Genomic DNA, 23,950 nt, shown 5'->3' on the forward strand with positions numbered 1-23,950 from the left:
TATATATATATAATTTTAAAATGATATTCATTTCTAAATAAATTTATGATTTTCGGGGGTATGTTCATGTGTCGTGCAACCAAACATCACTTGGAACCACAGCCGAAAAAAATTTGAAACGAGAATCCAGCCCAATGGGCTTAACGTGCCAAATGGGCTTCACTTGATCTCGCTAAAAGATCATCCATATGCAAGATATCTCTAACCACTTCCAAAAACCTGAAAATTAATAAATCTTAGATATATATTATGACATCATCAATCAGAATAATTTATATTTTTTCTCGGGTTTAACTTTTTTTATTATTATGCTTATTTATGCAAAATATTTTAGTAGTAGAAATTTTTTGTATAAGTTTTAATATATATTTGGTTTCCAAAAGATGATGAAAAATATAAACAGCTTGTTAGGCTTCAATTAAAAAAAAAAGGATGTATCAATAGCTTTGCATCATTTGACTAATTATTTAAATGTGTGTTGACCCAAAAGATATTTAAAATGATAGTTTTGGACGGTTTGTATTCAAACATGCAAACCATAAATGGTCTGTTACACCAGAAAAGTGTTAAATGAGGGAAATTTCTTCCTATATTAAATTAATATCAAGTATAAATCTAAAAATATAATGGAGGAAATTAATTTATTTTAAAAATCATAATTTTTCATATAATTTAATTTGAATATAATTATATATATATAGTAGAAGAAGAAAAAAGGGACTACATATCCACTTCTGGATTTTTGTTTGAACATATAGTTGTTAAAGTTTTCAATCCTCACAAATACAATTGTACAAACTAAATCAAAATATTATAAAGACTCAAAATAATTTTTACAAGTGCCGTTCCTATTGTCATTAGAGATTTTTCCATGTTTATTTCTTTGCATTGAATTCTTACTTTAACGCCAAAGCTTATGTGTTTTACACTAAATAAATTGATTATTGTAATTACCAGAAAAAAATGTGGCTGATTAATTAATTATAATTAGAAATCCATGAAAGCCCCGCCAATCACGCAGCCTGTCTCAGACCACTTTTCCTCGTCTCAAAGCTAATAAGAAGTCCCCACAACTTCTCATCGGCAAACCCCACAGAGAAAACCCAGAAAACCTCAAAACCAAAATCACTCGGACAATAAGAAGAGGAACCCAAAATCCCCAGGAAAAAATGGGCCGTCGGGAGGAAGAAGAGGAAGGGGGTGAAGAGTACTTGTTCAAGATTGTCCTAATCGGCGACTCGGCTGTCGGAAAATCGAACCTTTTGACGAGATTTTCTCGGGATGAGTTTGACACGAACTCAAAGGCGACAATCGGTGTTGAGTTTCAGACCCAGTTGGTCGAAATCGAAGGAAAAGAGGTGAAAGCGCAGATCTGGGACACTGCAGGTCAAGAGAGGTTTAGGGCTGTGACTTCTGCGTATTACAGAGGTGCTTTTGGGGCTCTTATTGTTTACGACATTACCAGAAGATCCACTTTCGAGAGTGTTAAACGATGGCTTGAGGAGCTCAACAGTAAGTCCCTTTCCTCTTCTTCCTGTTTGGTTTCCTGGAAACTCTGAGAAAATTGATGTGGGTTCTGTTTGTCGATGACTGGATTAAAAGTCATTTGCTTTCTTCGTGAATGGGTCACATTTCCGTGTCTCTTAATCGATTAGAATTACGAAAGTTCTTACCTTTTTTTGTTTTCAATTCTTTTTGGTTGATAAAATGTTTGATGTATAAATCCATGTTCTTTCTTTCTGTTTTGGTTTTTACCCTTTGAATATAAGCCGCTCATCTCTAAAGGGTTCGATTCCCTGAGCCAAGAAAATGGAAGAAAGAGAACATTGTATTGTCCTGTTGGTGGTGTTTGGTTGCCGAGAAACTGTGAGAAATTGATTCCCAAACCCAGAAATGATAAGAGGAAAGAATGCTCCATCCTCCTCTTTCTATCATGTTTCCTGTTACTTTCCTTTTGGGTATCCAAGAAAAATGTGTGGTTCCTTGTCTGAAAACCTTAGCATCTTCTTCATTGACAATAACATTGTGAATATATTGTATAAAGCTCACTGTGATACGGCGGTGGCGCAAATGCTGGTGGGGAACAAATGCGACTTGGAGAACATAAGAGCTGTAAGCGTTGAAGAAGGGAAATCTCTCGCAGAAGAAGAAGGTTTGTTCTTCATGGAGACATCGGCCCTCGACTCCACAAATGTAGACAAAGCCTTCGAGATCGTTATAAAGGAGATCTTCAACAATGTCAGCCGGAAAATCCTCAACTCTGACGCTTACAAGGCCGAGTTATCAGTGAACCGAGTCAGTCTTGTCAACAATGGGGACAGCACAAAACGTTCTTGTTGTTCCTGGTGACTGATGTTCCTTGTTCACACCGCCCCTTACCATGTTGTTCTTGAGTTTTCTTTTTTTCGGTTTTGTTCCGAACTCTGTACCAATATATGAGCAGAGACAAGATTCCATAGTTTAAATTCATCATAAAGGCTGGATCTTTTTTTTTCTTTGTTACCATTAGATTGCAATGACAATTACAATAGATTGCCACTCAATTAAGCAATAGGAAATGTGTGACAATGAATCTCCAGAGAGATTTATGGCAATATATCTCTGAAAAAAGCTCAAGAATTTCAATCTCTCACCTTGTTTCGTGTGAATACTACACAATCCTAAGCCAAATGACTTAAAAAAATCTATAGCTCTAATTGCCATCATGTTTTGTTTTCCATGTAAATCATGTACGTATAACAGAATGGAGAATTGGGTAATATTTATATCAAGGCTTCCTTAAAGCAGAGCCCGCGCCCATTACCACGGCCAAGACAAATCCGAGACCCGCACCGAGTGAAGCACCAACTGCCGCAGCTGACATGGCTGACTTCGCCCGTGGATCTTTCTTCTTGTCCAGCGCCATTGCACGGTCCCTCGCAAGTTCCACTGACAATCTGTCTGTGGCAAGTTCCTGAAAAAAAAAAGTCTCGAAGTTTATAAGATTCTACAAGAAACCTCTTCGGAATTGTTAAGTTTGAGCGTTTCTACCCGAGACCTGCGGGTTTCTGGGTATCCGATCTCTTGGGTACTCGGGTCACGAATGAGATAAAAAAACGGATACAACAAGGCCAACAACCCGGACTGCGAGGACGGGTTATTTAACCCATGTATACCGGGTAAAAGTAAAATTGCGTTTATATCCCTACTATTTCATATTACCTAGGCCTATTTCAATGTAAAACTACCAATACACCCTTAAAATTACGTAAATTTTCATCAGGTTCAGGTTCTCCGAGTATCCAAGTTCATCTGCGGATACTGAGTCCCGTGAGACAGGTAAGGAGACAATTAGCTTTCATTTATATTACCTAGGCCTATTTTCATGTAAAATTATCAGCCTATTTTCATGTAAAATTATCACTACATCCCTAAAGTCAACGTAAATCAAAAGGAGTTTCAGAAATTTTGGCCGGGGGTTCGGTACTCCCGAATACCCGGCTTCAACTGTGGGTACCCCAGTCTCCCTAGACAGAGAATGAGACAATGACCTCAGACAATGAGACAATGAGGCCGAAACAGGGTACCCCAAAAGTTCGGATGCCCGCCTGCGCCCACCCCTATTAAGATGCTGCTTACCTGAAAGCAGGCCTCTTCTTGGGTCCGAAGCATGTGGTGAACAAGCTGGCAAAGCGAGTTCACACCATCCACAGGGAAAACAGTATCCTTTCTCTGGAAAGGCTTTCTGACAAGATTAAGCGGAGCGAATATCAGTTTCTGGCTTCCTACTCCTCCATTGTTGTCTACATTAACGGCTGCCCACGGCAAAGAAGAGTTTCCCGAACTACAAATAATGTACGGAATAGAATTCACAACTCCGGTCATGCTCGGGGATGCTTGGTATGCCTGAAGAACAGCATTGATAGCATCCTTTTGCTGATGTGCACTGACAGAGAACTTGTTCGTTATAGCAAGAACCCAAGGGATGCCGAGTGATTTAGCTTCGTTTAATAGAAGCTCAAGTGCCGGTTGTTGTTGTGTTGTGTTGAGGTAACGGGGTATTCTATGGGACAAGTTGTGCACAAGAATGACTAAATCTATCTTCTTACTTAGATTACGAACTCCCTTCCATAGTTCTTCTCTAAAACGTGAAGACTCTAAGTGCAGTTCCTGCATCAGATACCAAAACACGTTGATAACTAGGAGGGCAAGGGTTAAGAATTTAAGCCGAGCTGAATCAGTATGCGAAGAAAAGGAACCTGCAGATTCACTCCCAGAGTGTCAATGTAGCAAACACCGCCTACAATGCCTTCTTGAATATCTGACTGTACCTGTAGATTCTCCACATGGGTCATCGAGTTCAACATGCTTTGACCTAGCATTGCCCGGAAAAGAGATGTTTTACCAGCACCCTACGGAAACCAGGAGATCAATTTTATCATAACATGCAAGGAAAGTATGAGAGTTAACTGCTTGTGAGCGAGAAATGGGGGAGTACCTCAAGCCCGAGTAATCGTACCCTACGTGCTCTGACCTGAACCTCCTTGGATACGGTCGCGAAATCGCTGGTACAGAATATGTAAAAGTCCTCCAAGCCTTCAGGACAAATAAACTTATCCTCTTTGAAAAATCCTAACCCGATTTCTTTCATGGGAGAACTGGCACTTGAATCGACCGAAGAGAACATATCTACCAAAGAGTCTTCAACCATCTGATGGCTTGGAGGTCGCTTCAAAGGAGTACCAATCGTCACCCTTATCTTCTGTAGTTCAGTCTGTTCCACGTTATCAGTAGAATATGTCGGTGCTGAAGGGAAGGATTCCACCGTAGTTGAGCACCTAAAAGAGAGTTTATCATTCAGGTTGCTGACAAGTAACAACAGCATGACACAAATTGCTGATCAATCAGGAAAAGGTAGGACTAAAAATACCAGTTGCCGTTCACTTGGGCATGAACGAAAGTACACAAATGCAACCCAAATCCAGTTATATCAACCTTTAGAGGTTCTGAGTTCTTATCACCCGGAACACCTGTCCAGCCAAGAGGGGCGATGGAAGTTGCTGTCCTGATTACCGGGGACTCCACAATATGCCCAAGTTCTACGCTACAGCCAACAGCAAGTCCAAGCCACTGTTGTAGATGCGGAAATTGCTGTTGCTGATCCACCCCAAAGAAAGCATTGTTATCCATGCAGAGGTCATATATTCTGCACGCAAGAGTCAGAGGAAAATACATCAGTGAAATTATAGCTGTCATTTAATCTACATAAAATAACATGAATACCATAGATAACAGCCACCCCAGTCAAAAAACAATGACCAAAATCAAGTGGTATCCTCAACATCTGAAAACATGCTCCAATGAGAAAGTCGTAATTAGAGGGTTAAACCAAGAGGAAAATAGCATTATCACCTCTGAAAGCGAGACCTATAAGACATCATAGAATGTGACTGAAGGCGTTCCCTCAGTTCGGCAATCACAGATCTGACCTGAAAATGTCTTTGCAAAAAAATGCAACCAAAATGAAAACCCCAAAATTACCACCACTTGAATTTTGTAATACCTAAATAATCATAGAAACGTATAACCAAAGTGACAGCATATGGAATCACAAGCAGAAGCAGTTAAAGTTCAAAATGCCCAAGTTATAGTACTCCAAAACTAGTGGCGACTAAGCTCATAAAACACATTGTTTAGATTTAGAAAAATCTGGCAACAGACATCACTACAAAGAGAAATTTATAAGCAAAGGAAACTCGTACCGATGTCAACTTTGAGTATTCGGCTTCTGAAAGTGATTCCACAGATGCAGTTCCCAAGAGATACAGCTGTGATGAGCAAAACAAACCGTGAATTGCTGACCAGAACTTATATTCTCAGTAACAGTGAATCAAGCTTATCTGGAACCCACAAACACAAATTTTCGATCAGAGAATCAGGATTCTATTCGGAAACATTGACATCAAAGCTGGTGATACTTGAATTGAGAGGTAGCCAGAAATAGTGTCCTCCCTCCAGCATAGTACAGAAGAATACAAGCAGACTTAGTAATGCAATATTTCTGATGCACACCATATTTCTGTCAGTGATTTATAACATCTACCTGTCCAAAAGGAACGTACGACGGCAAATAAGGAACCCTTCGCCATCTTTTCCCATCCCCAATGGAAGCATTGTTTTTTCCCTCAGAGCTTCCATTAACTGTTTGTCCACTACCAGTATCTGGCAATGGTTTGAGAGATATACCATCGCTGCCCTCCTCTATTTCAAGAGATTGAGGTTCAGCAACTGCATCATCCATTGGAACTGGCACCGCTGATTCATTCATAGTGGAAGTCTCTGCAGGATCAACTTTCTTTCCCCTATACCTATCAAGCTGTTTTCTGACAGCGTCAAGAGGAACAAGCCTTGAAAGTCTCCAGGAAGACCTCTGAATAGGGCCAACACCCATAACCAAATGTTCCTGTTCTTTCTCGTTTGTCTTTTCTGCATCTGACTTTACTACTTGATCTTTCTCGTTTGACATTGGTAACTCAGTGGCTCCAGCCATTGACAGTCTTTGCTCATTATAATGATGAAAATATGCAGGTGATAATATTCGGGGTACCAAATCTTCAGGTATACAGTAGCTCTTGAAGTAATGTTGCCACCCTTTTTCATGAACATAACTGACAAAATGAGCAGAAAGATGGAAAAAAAAAACATCACAAAAATGCTTTTGCTAAGCTAAACCACGCATTTCAATAAATCTCCTAGGACTTACTCTCTCAGAGCAGCATTTCCAACAGGGGGCTGGGAAAATGTTATACATTTGACATGAATATTTTCACTTTCTTTCTTCGTAGATGCAGCAACAACTCTTAATATGGCAAGTGTAGCTAATGCAGCTACCTGCAGAATATGAATAGAGTCAAAAACCCCATAAATTTTCAAAAGAAACTATAGGCTAACAAGAAATGAAGAAGTAAAAACTTCTTAAGCAATCAGACTTACAGCTCCACCAAGTGAGTGTCCACACAACACAAGTTTCCGCTTCTTCTTCTGAGCAAGTCTGTATAACTCCAGAGCAGGTATCCCTTTAGCACGAGCTAAGAACCCCTATAATCAAAATTTGAAGGACTAAGGCACAAAAGTGAGCATGTATTTAAAAACTCGTGTAAACATCACCGAGGGTACTAAAGATACCACAAAACCAGCTAAGAACAGGAGCATCGGCAGCCTACATCAACAGTGCTGCTACACATACATCAGTCATAGCGTACCCGATGAGCAGCAGGCTTAGGTTTTTGTTTTAGTTGCTTAGGCTTTGATTCGAGAGGTTTCCGCTGACTCTCTCCATTATTCTTTTGATTTTCACCTTGAATAGGCTCAGGTGCTGCAATGTGTTCATCCTCTCCGACATCGTCATGAAATATATGACCTTGTAGTATGTTTGCGTCAGCCATGATGTCCCTAGTGACGTCCATGAGTAAAAAAAATCAAAACTTTACGCCAAACAAAATTATTTAACCAAGAAAAAAAGTTTTCCCAAGCTTACTTATATTGCTTAGTCCCAACAAAGGATGCAAATAACGTATCACCTGCTTCTGCCAGTAGATACCTGCAAGATACATTGTTTGCATTCAAAGGGAAGTAATGGACCGAACCGAGGTTAGAGGATTAGGGACAAATGCCATGGTGTTGCAAACATTTCTAATAGAGGGAAAACTGGATCGGTTTGTCTAAAATGGAAAAACAAAAGACGGGTACGATCCGTGTAAAACAACCTGTGAGGAACATGGTCTGATGAAGGTTGCACTCTCTCCAGCGAAATAATTTGTCCTCCAAAGTCGGCTTTGAATTTGTTCACAGCCCGAACCATCTCACTGGCAGGCCTCTATCACAATACAAGTAAACCAGAATCTTATACCAAAGCAAGCTACAAGAAAATATCTCTTGATGAAATTTCAACTAGCGTAAAAGAAATTCCAGTACTCATCCGTGAAATGAACCAACAATTCTTCTAAATTATTGGTACATACCCAATAATTAATAACCGATAATCTCTTTAATTTAGAAAATTACGTCCCCAAATTCCTAAAAAACAGAAATTACGAAAAGAAAAACAACTGGGTTCCCTCTGGATCGCACTAACTATATCGTATTCGGAGATCACGCTTTGGAACTTTACCGAGCATCGGACAAAGAGTCAGTGTCAACTCAAAGAGCAAGTGAGATTCACCTTATAAACGCATTCCGAAAGGACCATGCAGCAGAGGATGTCCTGCAAATCCGCCACGGACTCGGCCTTGACGGCGCGGCAAAGCTCCTGAAGCTGCTTCTTCCGCTTCTCGTACTCTCGCCGGATCATGTTCCTCTGATCCGCATCGCTTCCGTTCCAAGGCGGCCAGCGGAACCTCCACTGAAGCGGGCCCCACGAAACGCGCAGGAACCTCGCCCTCTGGTCCCTGATCCACGCCTCCACTCGGCTATGTATCGACTCCATCGAAATTACTTACACTACCTCCCCTCGAACGCAGCGCCAGAGAAAACGGGTTAGGGTTTCAGTCAAAAACCGGAAAAAAATTTCCGGGAAAAAAATTGCAGGTTGAAGATTGAGAAGGCTAGAAAAGGGAAGAGGCGCCACACGAGAGATTTTTTTTTTTTTTTTTTTTTTGTAGCGAAGATAGAGAATCAAAAGGCATATGCCTAATGATTAATAAATGGGTTTTATTTTTTATAGGCCTTGAAATCTTCAATTGGGCCAACATATGGGCCCCATACTGGAGGGCTTTTAGATCTAGGCACATACATAGAACAAGGGATGACGACGTCATATGGTGACGTGGCACAACAGAGGGCTACATATGTCCGTATATGTATATTTATATATGTATGTATTTAGGTATATTCACACATATGCATCCCCATAAACATATATATATAGATACATATTCATATATATATATATATATATAAATTTATTTTTTTTTATGGTGTTGACGTGACAAATTGAGTGATACGATGCCGATTTAAAGATACGGTCAAATTAATGACGTGTTATTTCAGATTTCTTCTGAGGTGAGTTCATATAATTAATTATAGGAGTTAACGTAGAAAAATAAAACATTTCATAGATTTTTGGAAAAATAAAAAAAAATACTGAAACTTTTAAATTTTGAAACTTTCAAATTTTAATAAAAAAAACTGAACTTTTTATTTTATCAAATAAATATTAAATTTTTTAAGTTTGACAAAATAAACATTTATGATTATCAAAATAAACAAAATAAATGAAGTGGCACAAGATGCAAACACGTCAGATTATTTTACTTAATTTTTTTATAATAAAAAAAATCATATATTTTTTTTAGATCATTAACAAAATTCAGTGTTTTTTTATAATAATAAAAAAGTTCATCTATTTTTTAGATCATTTAAAAAGTTCAGTATTTTTTTAGATTTATTTAAAAAGTTTAATATTTATGTGATAAAAAATAAAGTTTAGAGTTTTTATCAAAATTATAAAATTCAGTATTTTTTTAAGATTTTCTGTGGATTTTTTTATAGAATCTAAAATTTGTGAAAAATGATTTTTTTTTTCTTTTGGATTTTTCCAAAATTAAATGGAACAATGAGTATAGTTGTCTAAGAGCGCTTCATTTGGGCCAATGGCTCATCCAAACCTATTTTACTAGTGGGCCTTTATTGGGCCTCCGTTACGCCTCGCAAACAAAACGTTGATTTGAACTCAACAAGCATATATATAAAGTCGCTTTGAACCCTAATTTCCATCTTCCTCAGTTCGCAAGGGTTTTCCCGTTTCCGTGTGTAGAGACAGATCTTGTTCCACCAGGTTGTCATCTCAATGCGAGCTCTACGATTTTATTGATGTTTTGTCTCGATTAGTGAGAATAACCCTCAAAATATATTCATGGACAATTTTTTTTTAAAGTTCCCGTCGGATAATGTATAGAGGATTCTCTGATGATTGTGCAAGAATCGCCATTTTTGTTTCTAGATCTGGATTTGGAGCTTATGTTATTGACACTACCGAGAATCATTCATTATCCTTGCTCGTACATTGTTCTCGTTTTAATTGTTGATGAGTTTATTCTCTGCAATTCTGCGGGGGCTAAAGTGTTGTTTAGGGTTGTTTCTGCAAAGATTCTCAGTTTCATTTTAAACGCTCCCAGAGTATTTTCTGCACTTTTTAGTCCTTTGTTACGTTTCCTGTTCAAGTTTGTATAGTTTCTCGTTTCGCATTCCTACATTGATATCATGATCCGTACTGTAGGATAAATGGCGGTCCCCTTGCTGACCAAGAAAGTTATAAAGAAGCGTGTCAAGAAGTTCAAGAGGCCCCAGAGTGACCGAAAGATTTCTGTCAAGGTTCGTTGTTATGTTGTAGTCATATCGAGCGAGCTTGCTGTAGAGAGGATTAACAAAACCCTGGATGAGAATCTAGTATTGCTGGTCTATTTTTTCAGTATATGGTTTTCTCTTCATTTTATTCTGGAATCATATTCTTGGGATACAGCTCAAATCACCTCGTTAGTCTTGTAGTTCTTTGAGAATGTTTATGCAAAACCCTCTTAACTGTGTCTGATTCCAACGGGGTGCACCTGGATTGACGTGTTATGTGATTGCAGGAGAACTGGAGAAGGCCAAAGGGTATCGATTCACGTGTTAGGAGAAAGTTCAAGGGATGCACTCTGATGCCCAACATTGGTTACGGCTCAGACAAGAAAACCCGTCACTATCTCCCCAATGGGTTCAAGAAGTTTGTTGTCCACAATGCCGGTGAGCTCGAGCTTCTGATGATGCACAACAGGTACAAAATGCTCTTCCTACAACATCGACGGCCATGTCTGTTCACGAATACATTTTCTCTCCTTGCTCTACTGCTTTGTTTTCTGACAGTTGAATCGCAGGACATACTGTGCCGAGATTGCCCACAACGTCTCCACGAAGAAGAGGAAGGAGATCGTGGAGCGAGCTGCACAGTTGGACGTTGTCGTCACTAACAGGTTGGCTAGGCTTCGCAGCCAAGAAGACGAGTGAAGGTGATCGATTCCTCGAGCTATTTGGGCTGATGCTTTTTGTTACCGTCCATGATTTTATTTAAAAAAAATGGGGGGGCTTGCCTTCAGATGTTTGTTTTGGTCAAGATTTTAATTTTGCAATTGCCTTTAAACTACCACCATCTTCACTTGAATGAAAAACCAAATCCTTTAGTTTAAGCATTAGAGTTAGTGTTTAGACATGTGCATTTGCCGTAATTAGTGTTATGGTAATTCTAGATTATATATCCGGAAAATTCGAAAATCGATTGTTTTTTAATGTTTCTGATATTCGGAAAATATCCGATTGTTTTTCTCAAAGCTAAATAAATATCCGGAAAAATACTGTAAATATGGTATTTTTCGTCCAACGGCGAAATATGTATTTTTTTTAAAAACCGACGGAATGACAAAAAACACGAGGCACAAGATTCGGGAGGTGCATAATCACATGGACGGTTGTGGATAAAACCAAAAAAAAAAAAAGAACATTACTCCATCACAAACCCCAACGCCATCCACTTCTCTTCTCAATCTCTTAAAAAAAAAAAAAAAAAAAAAAAAGCAAGACGAAGATCATATCACCAGCGCCCATCTTTGTTATTTGTGAGTACAGTTTTCTGCGAATGTTGCTCATGGCAACGAGGTGGTGATATATACGTACACATATTTGTATTGAATGGAAGCCAGGAGGAGGCTCGCGATTCTTCGTTCCCACCTCCGCCCGATCATTCCCGATACGGGTCGGAGTCCGAATCCGACCCGGTGCCCTCTTTTGAGGGTTTCGGGCTGTGGGTCTGGTTCGGCCGGTGACTGGAGGATGGAAGCGTCGAATCTCCAAAACGACTGCGTTTTCTGCAAGATAATCCGCGGGGAATCTCCGTGTCTCAAGGTGAAACACCGCTCTCTCTCTCTCTCTCTGCTCTTTTTAACTCTTATCGGTTTCTGACATGATTCATCTCTTTGTGTTTTCCGGTTTTTGCAGTTGTACGAGGATGATATGTGCCTATGTATTCTGGATACGAACCCACTAAGTCATGGGTAAGGTATTGTTTTGATGGGTTCTTTGTAATTTTTACTTGCATTAAGAACTTACTCAAGAACGAAATCTGACCAAACCCCAGTTTCTGGATTCGATCGCTGTGGCAGTGTTAGCGTTTTTAAATGTTCTCTTATGAAATGTAAATTATTTCTTCTGGGTAGGTAAGGTTAGCTTATGAAGTTATGGGGGAAAGCTCTGACCAGGTCTTATGGTCCTTCTTTATGCCAAGAACAGGATTAGTTTCTGTGGTTTTGTCTTGTTTTTTATCAGAACATTGTAAATGATGGAACGCATCTCGAATTCTACACGAGCAGACATGTTGAAATGTGCATATGGGCATCCATCTATCTATTTGTGGTTCATAATTGTCGATATCTCGGTTCTTTTTCATGCCTTCCATGCATTTTCAGGCACTCTCTTATCGTTCCCAAGTCTCATTTTCCGACCTTGGAGTCAACTCCTCCCTCAGTAAGTGAATCTTGCTGCATAAATTCATGGCTTATAGGCTACCTTCTTTCCTCCTCCGGCTTTCTTTTTCCCCGAGTCTAGAAATTATATGCATCGATAAGTAGATATTGTTAATGGGTTCTTTTAATCTTTCAACATCCGTTTTTTGTTCATAAGTAGCATCGAATTTGCATATGCATTGAGGTTTTGATTATAGGATTCCCAAGGAGACTGCAGGTAGTTTCCGCCATGTGTTCTAAGGTGCCCCTTATCAGCAACGCCATCATGAAAGCTACTGGAAGTGGTATGTATGTAATGTCGGATAAACGTAGTTTGTGATTTGGAGCGTCCAAATATGCACACCCTTATGCAGAGATTCTGATTCTGATTCAGATTCCGATTCATGTCTTGAAACATTTGCAGATTCGTTCAACTTACTGGTTAACAATGGCGCAGCAGCTGGGCAAGTCATATTTCATGTTAAGTCCCTCGGCTTCTCTCGATTTTCCGTTCCCTTTTTCATCATGGAAGTTTCCGAAAATCCCTCGCTGAAAATGTTCTTATCTCATTCAGACTCACATTCACATTATCCCGCGCAAGGATCGTGACTGCTTATGGGCTTCCGAGGTGTGTACATGTGTGTGTGTGAACTCATACCGACAGCCGAAACTTGAAAGTCTGAATCTTTTCGTTTTGTCTTTTGGTGTTTGGTCGTTCTTTCTGGTTTCAGAGTTTGAGGAGACATACACTGAAACTGGACAAGGAAGCTTGCCAACTCGCATTTCTTGTCCGAGAACAATTGTCAACCCCTGAACCACAAACGCAAACGCAATCGCAGCTGCAGACGCAGTCGCAACCGCAACCCAACCTCCAATGAAATGGGAATTCTGTTATGTTTTAAATCTTGTTTTCAAAGCTATTGTTGTAACTTTTATAATGTAATTTCCCCATTATGTATGATTCATACCCATTTCTCATTTGATCTTTCCATAATCTTTTTTTTTTTTTTGGTCATATCAACATTCGTAATTACATTGAGTTCCCACGTATTTAACAAAAAGACATATAGTTGAATTAAGAAACGGATAAGAGTTTTGACCCGGAGCGAACCGGGTTTCCGCTAACCGGGTCGACCCGGCAAGATTCTATAAATTTTTATTCATTTTCTACTCTTCTTCCTCCCGGAATTTGGCGGCTCTTCTTTCGTAAGGCGCTCTTCCTTCTTTTGCGACGTCGCTTCATCATTTTTCCCATATTTGTGCACAGACAGAACTCGGTGGCGATTCGTGACTCAGTGGTCGAACTCGGTGAGATGGTCTCAGCCAGAGCCAAGGCGGCGAAAGCCGAGCGCCTTACGGAAGAGGGGAACATTTACTTCAGTGAAAAACTTTTCGGCCTCGCGATCGATGCCTATACAAGGGTAAACGATTCTTTCGTGTGTTTTTTTTTGTTTTTGCTCGTGTTCTTCGAAGAACTCCTGATGGGTTCATCGAATGATTCGTCTCTGCGAAAGAACCATTAGTAAATATCGGTTTTTCACATGGAAACACAGTTGGGTTTTGGATTGGTTTCTCCGTTTGTAACGTAAACGACCAAGAAATGCCGCTCTTGCTCTGTGAATTTTGATTTTGACGTGAAGTTTCCGGGATATAAAACAGGAATCTTTATATATATCTTTCTTGACAAGTTTTCGCGTTTCGAGGATTTGACGTTAGGGTGAATTTTTTCATGTGGGAATCTTGAAGGCGAAAGACTTGTGCCCTAATGTTTCTGCCTATTGGACGAATCGAGCTCGTTGCCACCAGATGCGAAAGTACGTGTATTTCCTCTGTACATTTCCTTTTCTTGTCTACCATGTTAACTTTGGTGACGACTGCCTTCATTTTCAGTGATTGGACCAAAGTTGAAAAGGACTGCCTGAATGCTATTAAGGTTGACAACAACTCTGTCAAGGTTGGATTCTGATCCATTTCAGGAAATTTTACTGAAGAATCGTGTTCTTTTCATTTGTCCCTGACATAACTGAACTAAGATTTGTCAGCTGCTGCTGTTCATTTCCCCCCTTCTATATGCGAGAATCGTTACTGATTATGCAATGCAGGGGCACTACATGCTGGGACTAGCATTACTACAGAAGGAAGACAAAGAGGGTGGACTCAAAGAACTGCAGATGGTAAAAGTGCATGTGTCAAAATTGCAAGAAGAGGAGGCATTAGAGTCCATTTCTCCTAAGAAAACATAGTTTTGAATCTTGATCTGTGTTTCTTGCGAACATTTGTTATACGTAGGCTCTGAATCTTGAAAGAGTTGGGAACCCAACTGGATCTTTGGTTAAAGAAATCTGGAAAGAGATTGCAAAGGAGAAATACAAGGAATGGGAGCAGCTCTTTGCCGAGCGTGAATTGGAACTGAGAAACCTGAAGTAAGGTTATTTCTCTAGTTACTACACATCGCTCTTTCTCAGTTGTGATTCCCGGTGGCTTTACGGAACCTTGTTCGTGTTGTTCTTTAGGGAAGCTTGTGAGGATGCTCTTAATCAAAAACATGATCTTGTTATGTCTGAAAATCCATCAGATGAAGCCATAGCTTCTTCCCATTCCAAACAGTTGGAAGCTCTGGAACGATTCTTTCAGAAAGCTGCAGAAGACGACAGAACAACCAAGGTTCGCCCATTGCTTGCGAGTTCTTGATCCGTGTTTTCACGTCTTGATTACCATCCGGGTAAGTTTTTTCAGGTGCCAGATTATCTGTGCTGCATGATCACTCTCGAGATTTTCCAAGATCCTGTCATTACTCCAAGCGGGGTTACATATGAAAGAGCTGCAATCCTCGAACATCTCGACAAGGTGATGATGATGTTTATGCCTTTTTTTTATAATGTAATTCAACATCTTGACAAAGGTAATTACTTTCAGTTGTTTTAATGGCGAGATAGTTAGGGAAGTTTGATCCATCGACAGGGAAGCCGCTTGAGCAGTCCCAACTGGTTCAGAATCTGGCTGTCAAGGAGGCCGCCATGGCTTATTTGGATAAGCACGGGTGGGCTTACAAGACAGGTTGACACTGACACAAACTCAATATCATCATCATGGGGTAAAGCAAGAAAATATAGATGAGATACATTCAGGAACTGTGTGTGTGTATATGTTAGATCTCTTCAGAGTTCAGACCAGAGACCCACCCATGACAGTTTTCTGGTAATACGCAAATGTGAAGTGAAAATAAAATCATATAATCATTTTCTGGCTCCTAAAAGTTTGGAATATCATAACCAACTGTACAACGAGCTATAAGCATCTTGTCTTTTGTGATTAGATGTTGGTTCTTTTTCGAATAATATCTGATTGAATCTTTTTCGGTCGTAGTTTGCTTATTTTATTTTAGAAAAATTATCCTTGTTGGTGGTGTTAGAGTTAAATTTGCTTTGAATACGATAAGATGTTATTAAGTCAATTTAATTTTGTATACCCAAATTAAAACATATCAAATAAATCAAGTTTAATTCAGCAATTCGGCCTGTTTATGACATTTTAATAATCTAACATCAAGTTTTTTTTTATTACAGAAATAATAATTTCAGAACATTACCAAAACCTTTCTTGTGCTACGGGATACAGCTTAATCGGTCATGTCTGAAAATAAATTTATATTTAATAATTTTGTCCAGAAGAAATTACAAAATTGTGAAGAAAAATGTTTATTAATTTATATAAAATGAAAAGGGAAGGTACGTAACGTAATTAAGTGGTATTAAAAACTAAAAAGAAGTAGAATATTGACGACAAAGCTGTCGTGCACCGCCTCATATGTGTTGGACATGCAACGTCGTTGGTTCGCCTTGCATCTACTTTTCTTTTTCCATCTCATAAAAAGTTGGACTTTCTCTATAATCCTTGTCACAATCATTATTATTATTATTATTATTATTATTATTATTATTATTAACAACATTGAAACATGGATTTTTTCCGGTTCAATGTTCAAAAATCGGTAGGCAAATGTTCCATCAAAATTTTCTAAGGAATACAAAATGCATTCAGACATGAAACCAAACGTAAACTCAAGTTGCTTAATGGCAATATATATATATATATATATGTATATATATTATTTATTTATTTCTTGCTCGTATTGTTAAATGCATTCCACTTAGCAGCTATTATATAGCTACTATCTATGAACGCATAACATTATTTACTCATACATTTTATATTGGCATTAATTTATCCACTTGGTAGGACGATACTAAAATACGACCATAGGGGAGGAATCTATGCTCTCCATTTCGACAATTGTATACAATTAATTACTACATGTATGTATGAACACACTATGAGATGTGTATATGCGGCCTTAACCTTCATGTCATTGTATTATCATATATATACAGATCAAGAAGAGGAGATGATACAGAGGCTGACCTAGCTTCTAAGGAAAGAAGAGAAATGGTAAGTATACAATTACATACATAATTATAGGAGAATATATATCTTTCCTTATATGCCCCCTCAAGATGGAGCAGGTTCGGTGACTCCAATCTTGACAGATAGATTGTTGAATGGCTGTCGAGGCAGGGGCTTTGTGAGAATGTCAGCTAACTGGTCCTTCGCACTGACGTGAGAAACACAGAGCTTGCCGGATTGAATCTGATCTCTAACAAACAGATAGTCCAACGCCAGGTGTTTCATTCTGGAGTGAAATACAGGGTTCGCACTGAGGTATGTGGCCCCAAGGTTGTCGCAGTAAATGGATGGTGGGTGTTGGAGCTTGACATTGAGTTCGGAAAGCAGATTCATCAGCCACCCAATTTCAGCTGAGGTGTTGGCGATGGATCGATATTCTGCTTCTGTTGAGGAGCGGGAGATTGTTCTCTGCTTCTTCGATGACCAAGAGATTGGATGTTTACCTAGGTACACGATGTAAGCTCCTGTCGATTTGAAGTCGGTCTTGTCACCTGCCCAGTCGGCGTCACTGAAGGCATGTAATTGAAGCGAATTTGAAGCCGGAAGAAAGATACCTCTGTTCTTGGTGCCCACAAGATAACGCAGGATGCGTTTCGCTGCTAGCCAGTGATCATCGAGGGGTTGATGCATGAATTGAGCAAGTTTATTAACGGCAAAAGAGACATCTGGTCTAGTAAGTGCCAGGTATTGCAAGCTGCCAATAACTTGTCTGAATTCTGTCGGATCGGAAATAGGAGTTCCTGATGTCAGGGACAGTCGCGAGTTGGATGACATTGGCGTGGAGACTTGTTTCGCGTCAGCCATTGAAGTTCGGTGTAGAAGATCAGTGATATATTTCCTTTGGTTGAGAAACAGCCCTCTTGATGTTCGCCGAGCCTCAACTCCAAGGAAATAATTCAAAGAGCCCAGATCTTTCAATGAGAATGTGGAGGCCAAATTGTGAATGAAATCTGTAATCTCGGTAATGGAGGATCCCGTGACAAGAATGTCGTCCACATAAATCAGAACCAGCAGCTGAGTGTTGTTCCCATTGTTGATAAAGAGAGAAGCATCTGCCAATGAATTTACAAAGCCAATTCGTAGGAGATGAGCACGTAGAGCTGAGTACCAGGCCCGAGGTGCCTGTTTCAACCCATATATTGCTTTCTTCAGTTTACAGACATGAGTGGGACATGTGTGATCGACAAACCCAGGAGGTTGCTGCATGAAGACATTTTCAGAGAGATTCCCCTGTAAAAAAGCGTTATTCACATCCAGTTGTCGGAGTGGCCAATTCCGGGTCACTGCTAGGCTGAGAACAAGTCGTATAGTTGCGGGTTTCACCACAGGGCTGAATGTTTCATGGTAATCAATACCTGGACGTTGAAGGAAACCTTTGGCCACCAACCTTGCTTTATAGCGATCCACGGTTCCATCGGGTTTGTGTTTGGTTCTGAAAATCCACTTGCAGCCAACAATGTTCGTTGCTTGGTCAGACGGAACTAGATCCCACGTCTGGTTTTTTACTAGAGCTGAATATTCCTCTGTCATTGCCAATCGCCAGTGTGGTTGCTTCAAGGCTTGAGTAACAGTTGTTGGAGTAGTTGATGACTGATCTGTGACAGTATGTGCAAACTTGGGGTTAGGCTTGACAATTTTAGACTTACCCCTGGTGACCATTGGATGGTTGTTCTGTGAAGGCACACGCTCCACTGGTGTTGTTGCTGTTTGTAGAACTGAGCTGCAGTCTTGGGTGGTGTCAGGATCAGTTCGAGCATGGGAAGATTCTGCATGATCAGGGTGATGCTCGGGATCATGCTGCTGAGTTGAACTAGCCTCCATGTTTGAGGAAGAAGGCTCCACAGTGGGTTGTGATGCTGACAGGGGATCTGTATGTGGAGGTCGAAAGGGAACAATGATTTGAGTTCTGTAATTTGGTTCAGGAGGTGCAGTTGGCTCAGGTCGAGGTTGAAGTGATTGAGTAGAAGCAAAAGGGAAAACTGACTCATGGAAAACTACATGTCTGGAGACATATAATCGAGGTTTGACAGGATCTAGGCACAAATATGCACTCTGTGTATTGGAGTATCTAAGGAAGACACAAGAAGATGATCGAGACTCGAGTTTGTTTGCGGAATAAGGTCTCAACCAGGGATAACAGAGACAACCAAATGTTTTCAGCTTATAGTAGTTTGGGGTCGAGTGGAAGAGTGTTTCAAAGGGTGAGGACATGTTTTGGGTAGGTGTTGGTAAGCGGTTGATCAAATACACCGCTGCAGTGAATGCATATGACCAATAAGAGGTCGGGATTGAGGCATGTTTGAGAAGAGATAAACCTGTCTCGACAACATGTCGGTGTTTTCTCTCTGACAGCCCATTGTGTTCTGGTGTGTGTGGGGGAGTTGTGTAATGGGAGATGCCATTTGCTGCTAGAAAGGATGATAGAGCTAGGTACTCACCACCGTTATCAGTGTAGAGATTGATGATTTTGGCTGTAAGTTTGGTTTCAATCAGGGCTTTGAACTTGATAAAGGTTTCTTTGGTTTGGGATTTCTGTTTGAGAGGGTAGAGCCAGGTATATCTGCTGAAGTGATCTACAAATATTATATAGTATTTGAATCCATCAATGGAAAGTTGAGGGGAGGTCCAGACATCTGAAAAAATGTATTCGAGAGGGCGAGATGATGAGATAGTTGAAACAGCAAAGGGCAATTTATGACTCTTATTGCAGAAACAGGAATCACAAGGAGAATATAATTGTTTTCGAGATAAAGGAAGGGCATTTTTCAGAACAACATGTTTTAGAATGGGAAGAGATGGGTGACCAAGGCGGGAATGCCATTCGGAGAGGGTTGATTTGAGGCTGGAGAAAGCAACAACAGGAGAGGTGTTTGGTGAGGTGATAGGCCACTCATAGACCCCTGCTTTGGTGTTTCCTGTCAGCAGACACGTTCCCGACTGTAGATCCTTCACCTGAAACATATCGGGAAAGAATTCAACCGAGACATGATTAGTTTTGCAGAGTTTATGGACTGATACTAGATTCTGACGGATTGCTGGAACACAGAGAACATTATCCAAGGTGATATTTCGTGTTGGGAGGGAAATTGCGAGGGAGCCCTTATGAGAAATACGCAAACCTGACCCATCACCGATGATCACATCATCGGCTCCTTGGTATGGACTGTGGAGAGCAAGATTCTGTAAGTCAGAGGTGATGTGATGCGAGGCACCACTGTCGAGCAGCCATGGAGAGGTGTCATAAGCGTTGGGCTGCATCACATTGTAGGCTGTGTGCCATGGCTTGGGAGACTGTGTCTGATTAGCAGAGTCTCCAGAATTTCTGTCAAGTTTCTTTCCAGCAGAGATGAGACGGTATTCAGGGCAATATTTGGCACTATGTCCTTGAATACCACAAGCCTGGCAGCGCCCTTTGTAGTTTCCTGTTGACGCGTTTGATTTCCAGTGTGAAGCTTGTTGCTTGTAGGTGTTACCAGGGCGTCTCGGTTTGTAGTTGGTGTTATTGGCAGTAACAGGAAACAGTGGCTGAACAATCTGCGATGTTGCCTGGAGTTTGGCCTCATGATTGATTAACTTTTCATGTAGTTCTTCCAGCGAGATGGTTGTATCTCTGGCATTGACAACATCTATGACAGATTTGTACTCTTCAGGTAAACCATCAAATATCGCTTCGAGGATGTCTTCTTGATCCATTGGTTTGTTGAGAAGGGCTAGTTCCTCTGTTTTTGCCGAGATGAATCTGAGATATTCATCTATGGTCTGTGTTCCCTTGGTGCTGCGTTTCACTTGCTCCCGAAGCTGCAGCAGATGTCCTCTGGTTGCCTTGCCGTATGTATTGGCAAGGCTGTTCCAAGCCTCTTTGACAGAGGCGGATCGAGCAATCAAAGGTTGGAGACTCACCGATAACGTGCCCAATAACGCACTGAAGATGAGTCTGTCTTGTTGTTTCCAGGGCTGGAAGGCAGGATTTTCCCTGAAAACTCCATCAATGGTGAGACGAGGAGAAGGCACCGGCGAGTCGTCTGTGATGAACGCCTCCAGATTGTGTCCCTCAAGGAGTGCTTTGACTTGAACACTCCAGGTGAAATAATTGCTTGCCGTCAATTTGGTGATATTCGTCATGTTGCAGGAAATGAGGGTTCTCTGTGGGTTTCTCGTGTCAAAAGTTGGGACAGTTTCAGTATTTTGAGTGTTTGCTTCTGACATGGTTGCAGGATTGTATGAAGGTCAGAGAGGAATAGGAGAGGATCGAGTTGTGGTTACACTCGTCGCTCTGATACCATATGAACACACTATGAGATGTGTATATGCGGCCTTAACCTTCATGTCATTGTATTATCATATATATACAGATCAAGAAGAGGAGATGATACAGAGGCTGACCTAGCTTCTAAGGAAAGAAGAGAAATGGTAAATATACAATTACATACATAATTATAGGAGAATATATATCTTTCCTTATAGTATGTATGTATGCATGTTTGTTTGTTTATATGTATCCAACATTTGGTGACCCAATGGTTGAGAAGTGACAAAATCATTCTTAAAGTCCTGGGATCGATTCCATTTATGGGGAGTGATGTAATTTCTAGACCATAATGGTTCATATACAAAGGCTGATACCGATTCCGAATTCAGGGTGCACGTAATCGGGGCGAAAGCCCGGAGAACTATCCTGGTTATAAAATATATATATATATATATATATATGTAAATGCTTTGGCAAGAATATCCCTTGCAAATTTTGTGCAGATGAACCTAACTCTCTTTTATTATATAGTTTTAGTTGCAAATTGCTCTCTTTTTTTTTTTACTAGATTCGTTAGAATTTCAAATTCGAATTTATTCCAAGAAAAAAGTCTTAGCTTCAAAACTTTTTTTATGATAGATATAGCTCTAGGTTTGTCTTGATTTACATTATCACTTATGGGTTCAATATATTAAGTATTTTATTCATATTTTATTATAAGGATCCAAGTTGAAATTAATCAATGCTAAACTATACCTTACTATACAAAGATAATATTTTTAAAAACTTTATTTAATTTATTTTGGTCGGTTTGATAAGTTAACCCGACCAAAACCGAGTTAACCGGCAAGTTTGTGGAACTTAATGCCATAATTATTGACCAAAGTTCGTTCACGTAGAAATTCTGCATCGATTTTTTTAATGATGATTATTTTATTCAATAATATATATTTTTTTCTCATCTTATTTTATCATTTAATTTTTCCTGATTCTTTTTTTTTATTTATATTGAAGAATAAATTAAGGTAAATTTGCAAAAGGCCATTAAATAAAAAAATACCCACTTGATTTTAATTTCCCTTTTGACTTTTTAATCCACTTGTTGACTCCAATGATTGCTTTATTATAATGAGTTGGGTTTCACGAAAAAAGAGAATACTACATTAATTTTAACGAAAAATATGCACCAAATTTCGAAAAGAATTACTGCAAAGAGACGAAATTAGCTTATCTTATTTCTTTTCCTTTTTTTTATGTTATCGTTTTTTATTACCATAAAATTGATACTCTTAAAAATCACTATTTTATCTCTAATTATCTAATTTTAATCATTTCTTAAAGCATATTACATCTCATGATTATATCACAAAAAATCAAGTAAACTATATTTAAAAAAATTCATAAAAATTGTAATTGATCGGACTATCCATTCCATCACAGATTTTTTTCCTCACATATCATCTTCACACTCACAACATATTTATACTCAAAATCAGATCTTATAAATTTGCTCAAACCACTATATACATCTAATGATAATATGATAAATTATGTTCGGGACGTTAAAATTATTTATATATATTACCATGGTTGTGCCTTTATTTAACTTAAAGTGTAACATGATTTGACTTAGAAACCATTTATAGCATATTATTAATTAAAATTTATTAAAATATTTACATGACGTCTTTAAATTAGAGAATAAGTTTGGATTTTATATCTCATTATAAAAAAAAATAATCAATTAACATCGTTAAATTTTGTTACCAGGATTTATAATACAATCTAACGTGTATGAATATTTAAATAAAATGTACAAATCAAGGAAATGGAGAATTAAATTTTCGTTCATGAAGAAAAACAAGTATTTTGTAAATCATGTTTATTATATCAAATACCATGCGCGACAAAGAAATACTATTTATTTATTTATTTCACTATTTTGATTAATTTTTAACATTTATTTTACAAAAGCTGGTCTTTATTTCTTTATTACTAATTATTTTTTGGCATCTATATAAACGCCGTTAGGGCGGTTCATGCCCTTTTCCTCTGTGTTTCCTCTTCCGGTCTCCGATCGATGAATTTCTGATCTGGGTTTGATTATTTTTGCACAATTTCAGAGCTTTCTAGCGAATTCTGATCTGGGTTTTCGATTTTTTCGTTCAATTGATATAATGGAGAACGAGCTGTTTATGAACACCGGACTTCCTTCTCCGGCGCCGGAGATGGCGATGCATTTTGAACCGCCATCGTCTTCGTCAGCGGTGATGAACTGGCCCTCAATGTCTTCTTCAATGGACATCCAACAACCGGACCGGCATCTCGGTCGGAATCCGACACAGGATTGCTTCTTCTGGGAGAAGTCAACGGAACAGAGCATCTTCGACTCTGCTCTGAGCTCACTCGTCTCGTCCCCGACGGCGTCGAGTTCGAACTTTTCCGGCGGAGGAGACAGCTTCATCATCAGAGAGCTCATCGGGAAGCTCGGGAACATCGGTAACAGCTCCGGCGAGATCTACGGGACTCCGGCGAGCAACAATGGATCGTGTTATGCCACTCCGATGAGCTCCCCACCTCCGCCGCCGAGGCGGAGTTCTCCGATAATGGTGGCCAACACCACGCCGTTGGCGGAATTCTCCGGAGACCCTGGATTCGCGGAGAGGGCGGCGAGATTCTCGTGCTTCGGCAGCCGGAGTTTCAACGGCCGAACCACCTCAGAGGCTGA

At 39.6% G+C, this 23,950-nt stretch overlaps 6 protein-coding genes across 7 annotated transcripts in view; 5 read left to right on the plus strand and 1 right to left on the minus strand.

The window, feature by feature from the left end:
- Nucleotides 1-1,046: 1,046 nt before the first annotated feature.
- Nucleotides 1,047-2,476, plus strand: LOC104802651 (ras-related protein RABA5b). Its single transcript, XM_010526349.2, has 2 exons — nt 1,047-1,512; nt 2,045-2,476. Exons 1-2 carry the CDS (start codon nt 1,170-1,172, stop codon nt 2,347-2,349), a joined length of 648 nt encoding a protein of 215 aa, XP_010524651.1. The 5' UTR covers nt 1,047-1,169; the 3' UTR covers nt 2,350-2,476.
- Nucleotides 2,477-2,558: 82 nt separating this feature from the next.
- LOC104802652 lies at nt 2,559-8,625 on the minus strand. Its single transcript, XM_010526350.2, has 14 exons — nt 8,201-8,625; nt 7,746-7,855; nt 7,517-7,579; nt 7,242-7,431; nt 6,973-7,077; nt 6,743-6,870; nt 6,083-6,647; nt 5,742-5,807; nt 5,392-5,468; nt 4,910-5,185; nt 4,478-4,817; nt 4,239-4,391; nt 3,619-4,149; nt 2,559-2,953 (listed from the first exon to the last, which is right to left on the minus strand). Exons 1-14 carry the CDS (start codon nt 8,462-8,464, stop codon nt 2,768-2,770), a joined length of 3,054 nt encoding a protein of 1,017 aa, XP_010524652.1. The 5' UTR covers nt 8,465-8,625; the 3' UTR covers nt 2,559-2,767.
- A 1,109-nt stretch (nt 8,626-9,734) lies between these two features.
- On the plus strand, nt 9,735-11,204 carry LOC104802653 (60S ribosomal protein L32-1). The gene is made up of 4 exons (XM_010526352.2): nt 9,735-9,814; nt 10,256-10,350; nt 10,611-10,792; nt 10,893-11,204. The coding sequence occupies exons 2-4, from the start codon at nt 10,261-10,263 to the stop codon at nt 11,020-11,022; spliced, it is 402 nt and encodes a 133-aa protein (XP_010524654.1). The 5' UTR covers nt 9,735-9,814; nt 10,256-10,260; the 3' UTR covers nt 11,023-11,204.
- A 344-nt stretch (nt 11,205-11,548) lies between these two features.
- On the plus strand, nt 11,549-13,505 carry LOC104802654 (adenylylsulfatase HINT3-like). Its single transcript, XM_010526353.1, has 7 exons — nt 11,549-11,913; nt 12,007-12,062; nt 12,474-12,531; nt 12,748-12,814; nt 12,934-12,989; nt 13,084-13,137; nt 13,241-13,505. Exons 1-7 carry the CDS (start codon nt 11,701-11,703, stop codon nt 13,385-13,387), a joined length of 651 nt encoding a protein of 216 aa, XP_010524655.1. The 5' UTR covers nt 11,549-11,700; the 3' UTR covers nt 13,388-13,505.
- A 201-nt stretch (nt 13,506-13,706) lies between these two features.
- Nucleotides 13,707-15,859, plus strand: LOC104802655 (E3 ubiquitin-protein ligase CHIP). 2 transcript variants are annotated; one of them, XM_010526354.1, is made up of 8 exons: nt 13,707-13,930; nt 14,256-14,323; nt 14,400-14,463; nt 14,612-14,683; nt 14,799-14,932; nt 15,023-15,173; nt 15,246-15,356; nt 15,446-15,859. In XM_010526354.1, the coding sequence occupies exons 1-8, from the start codon at nt 13,823-13,825 to the stop codon at nt 15,569-15,571; spliced, it is 834 nt and encodes a 277-aa protein (XP_010524656.1). In that variant the 5' UTR covers nt 13,707-13,822; the 3' UTR covers nt 15,572-15,859. The 2 variants fall into 2 exon arrangements, with proteins under 2 accessions (XP_010524656.1, XP_010524657.1); XM_010526355.1 differs by having other exon boundaries at nt 15,426-15,509.
- A 7,359-nt stretch (nt 15,860-23,218) lies between these two features.
- LOC104803097 (transcription factor bHLH62-like) overlaps nt 23,219-23,950 on the plus strand; it is a 4,266-nt gene continuing 3,534 nt past the window's right edge. The window contains exon 1 of the mRNA XM_010526973.1: nt 23,219-23,945. Coding sequence (XP_010525275.1) covers nt 23,400-23,945 — 546 coding nt within the window. The 5' untranslated portion in view covers nt 23,219-23,399. The remainder of the gene's footprint in view (nt 23,946-23,950) is intronic.

The sequence above is a fragment of the Tarenaya hassleriana genome, unplaced genomic scaffold (genome assembly GCF_000463585.1).
Source record: "Tarenaya hassleriana unplaced genomic scaffold, ASM46358v1 Cleome8, whole genome shotgun sequence".
Classification (NCBI taxonomy): Eukaryota; Viridiplantae; Streptophyta; class Magnoliopsida; order Brassicales; family Cleomaceae; genus Tarenaya; species Tarenaya hassleriana.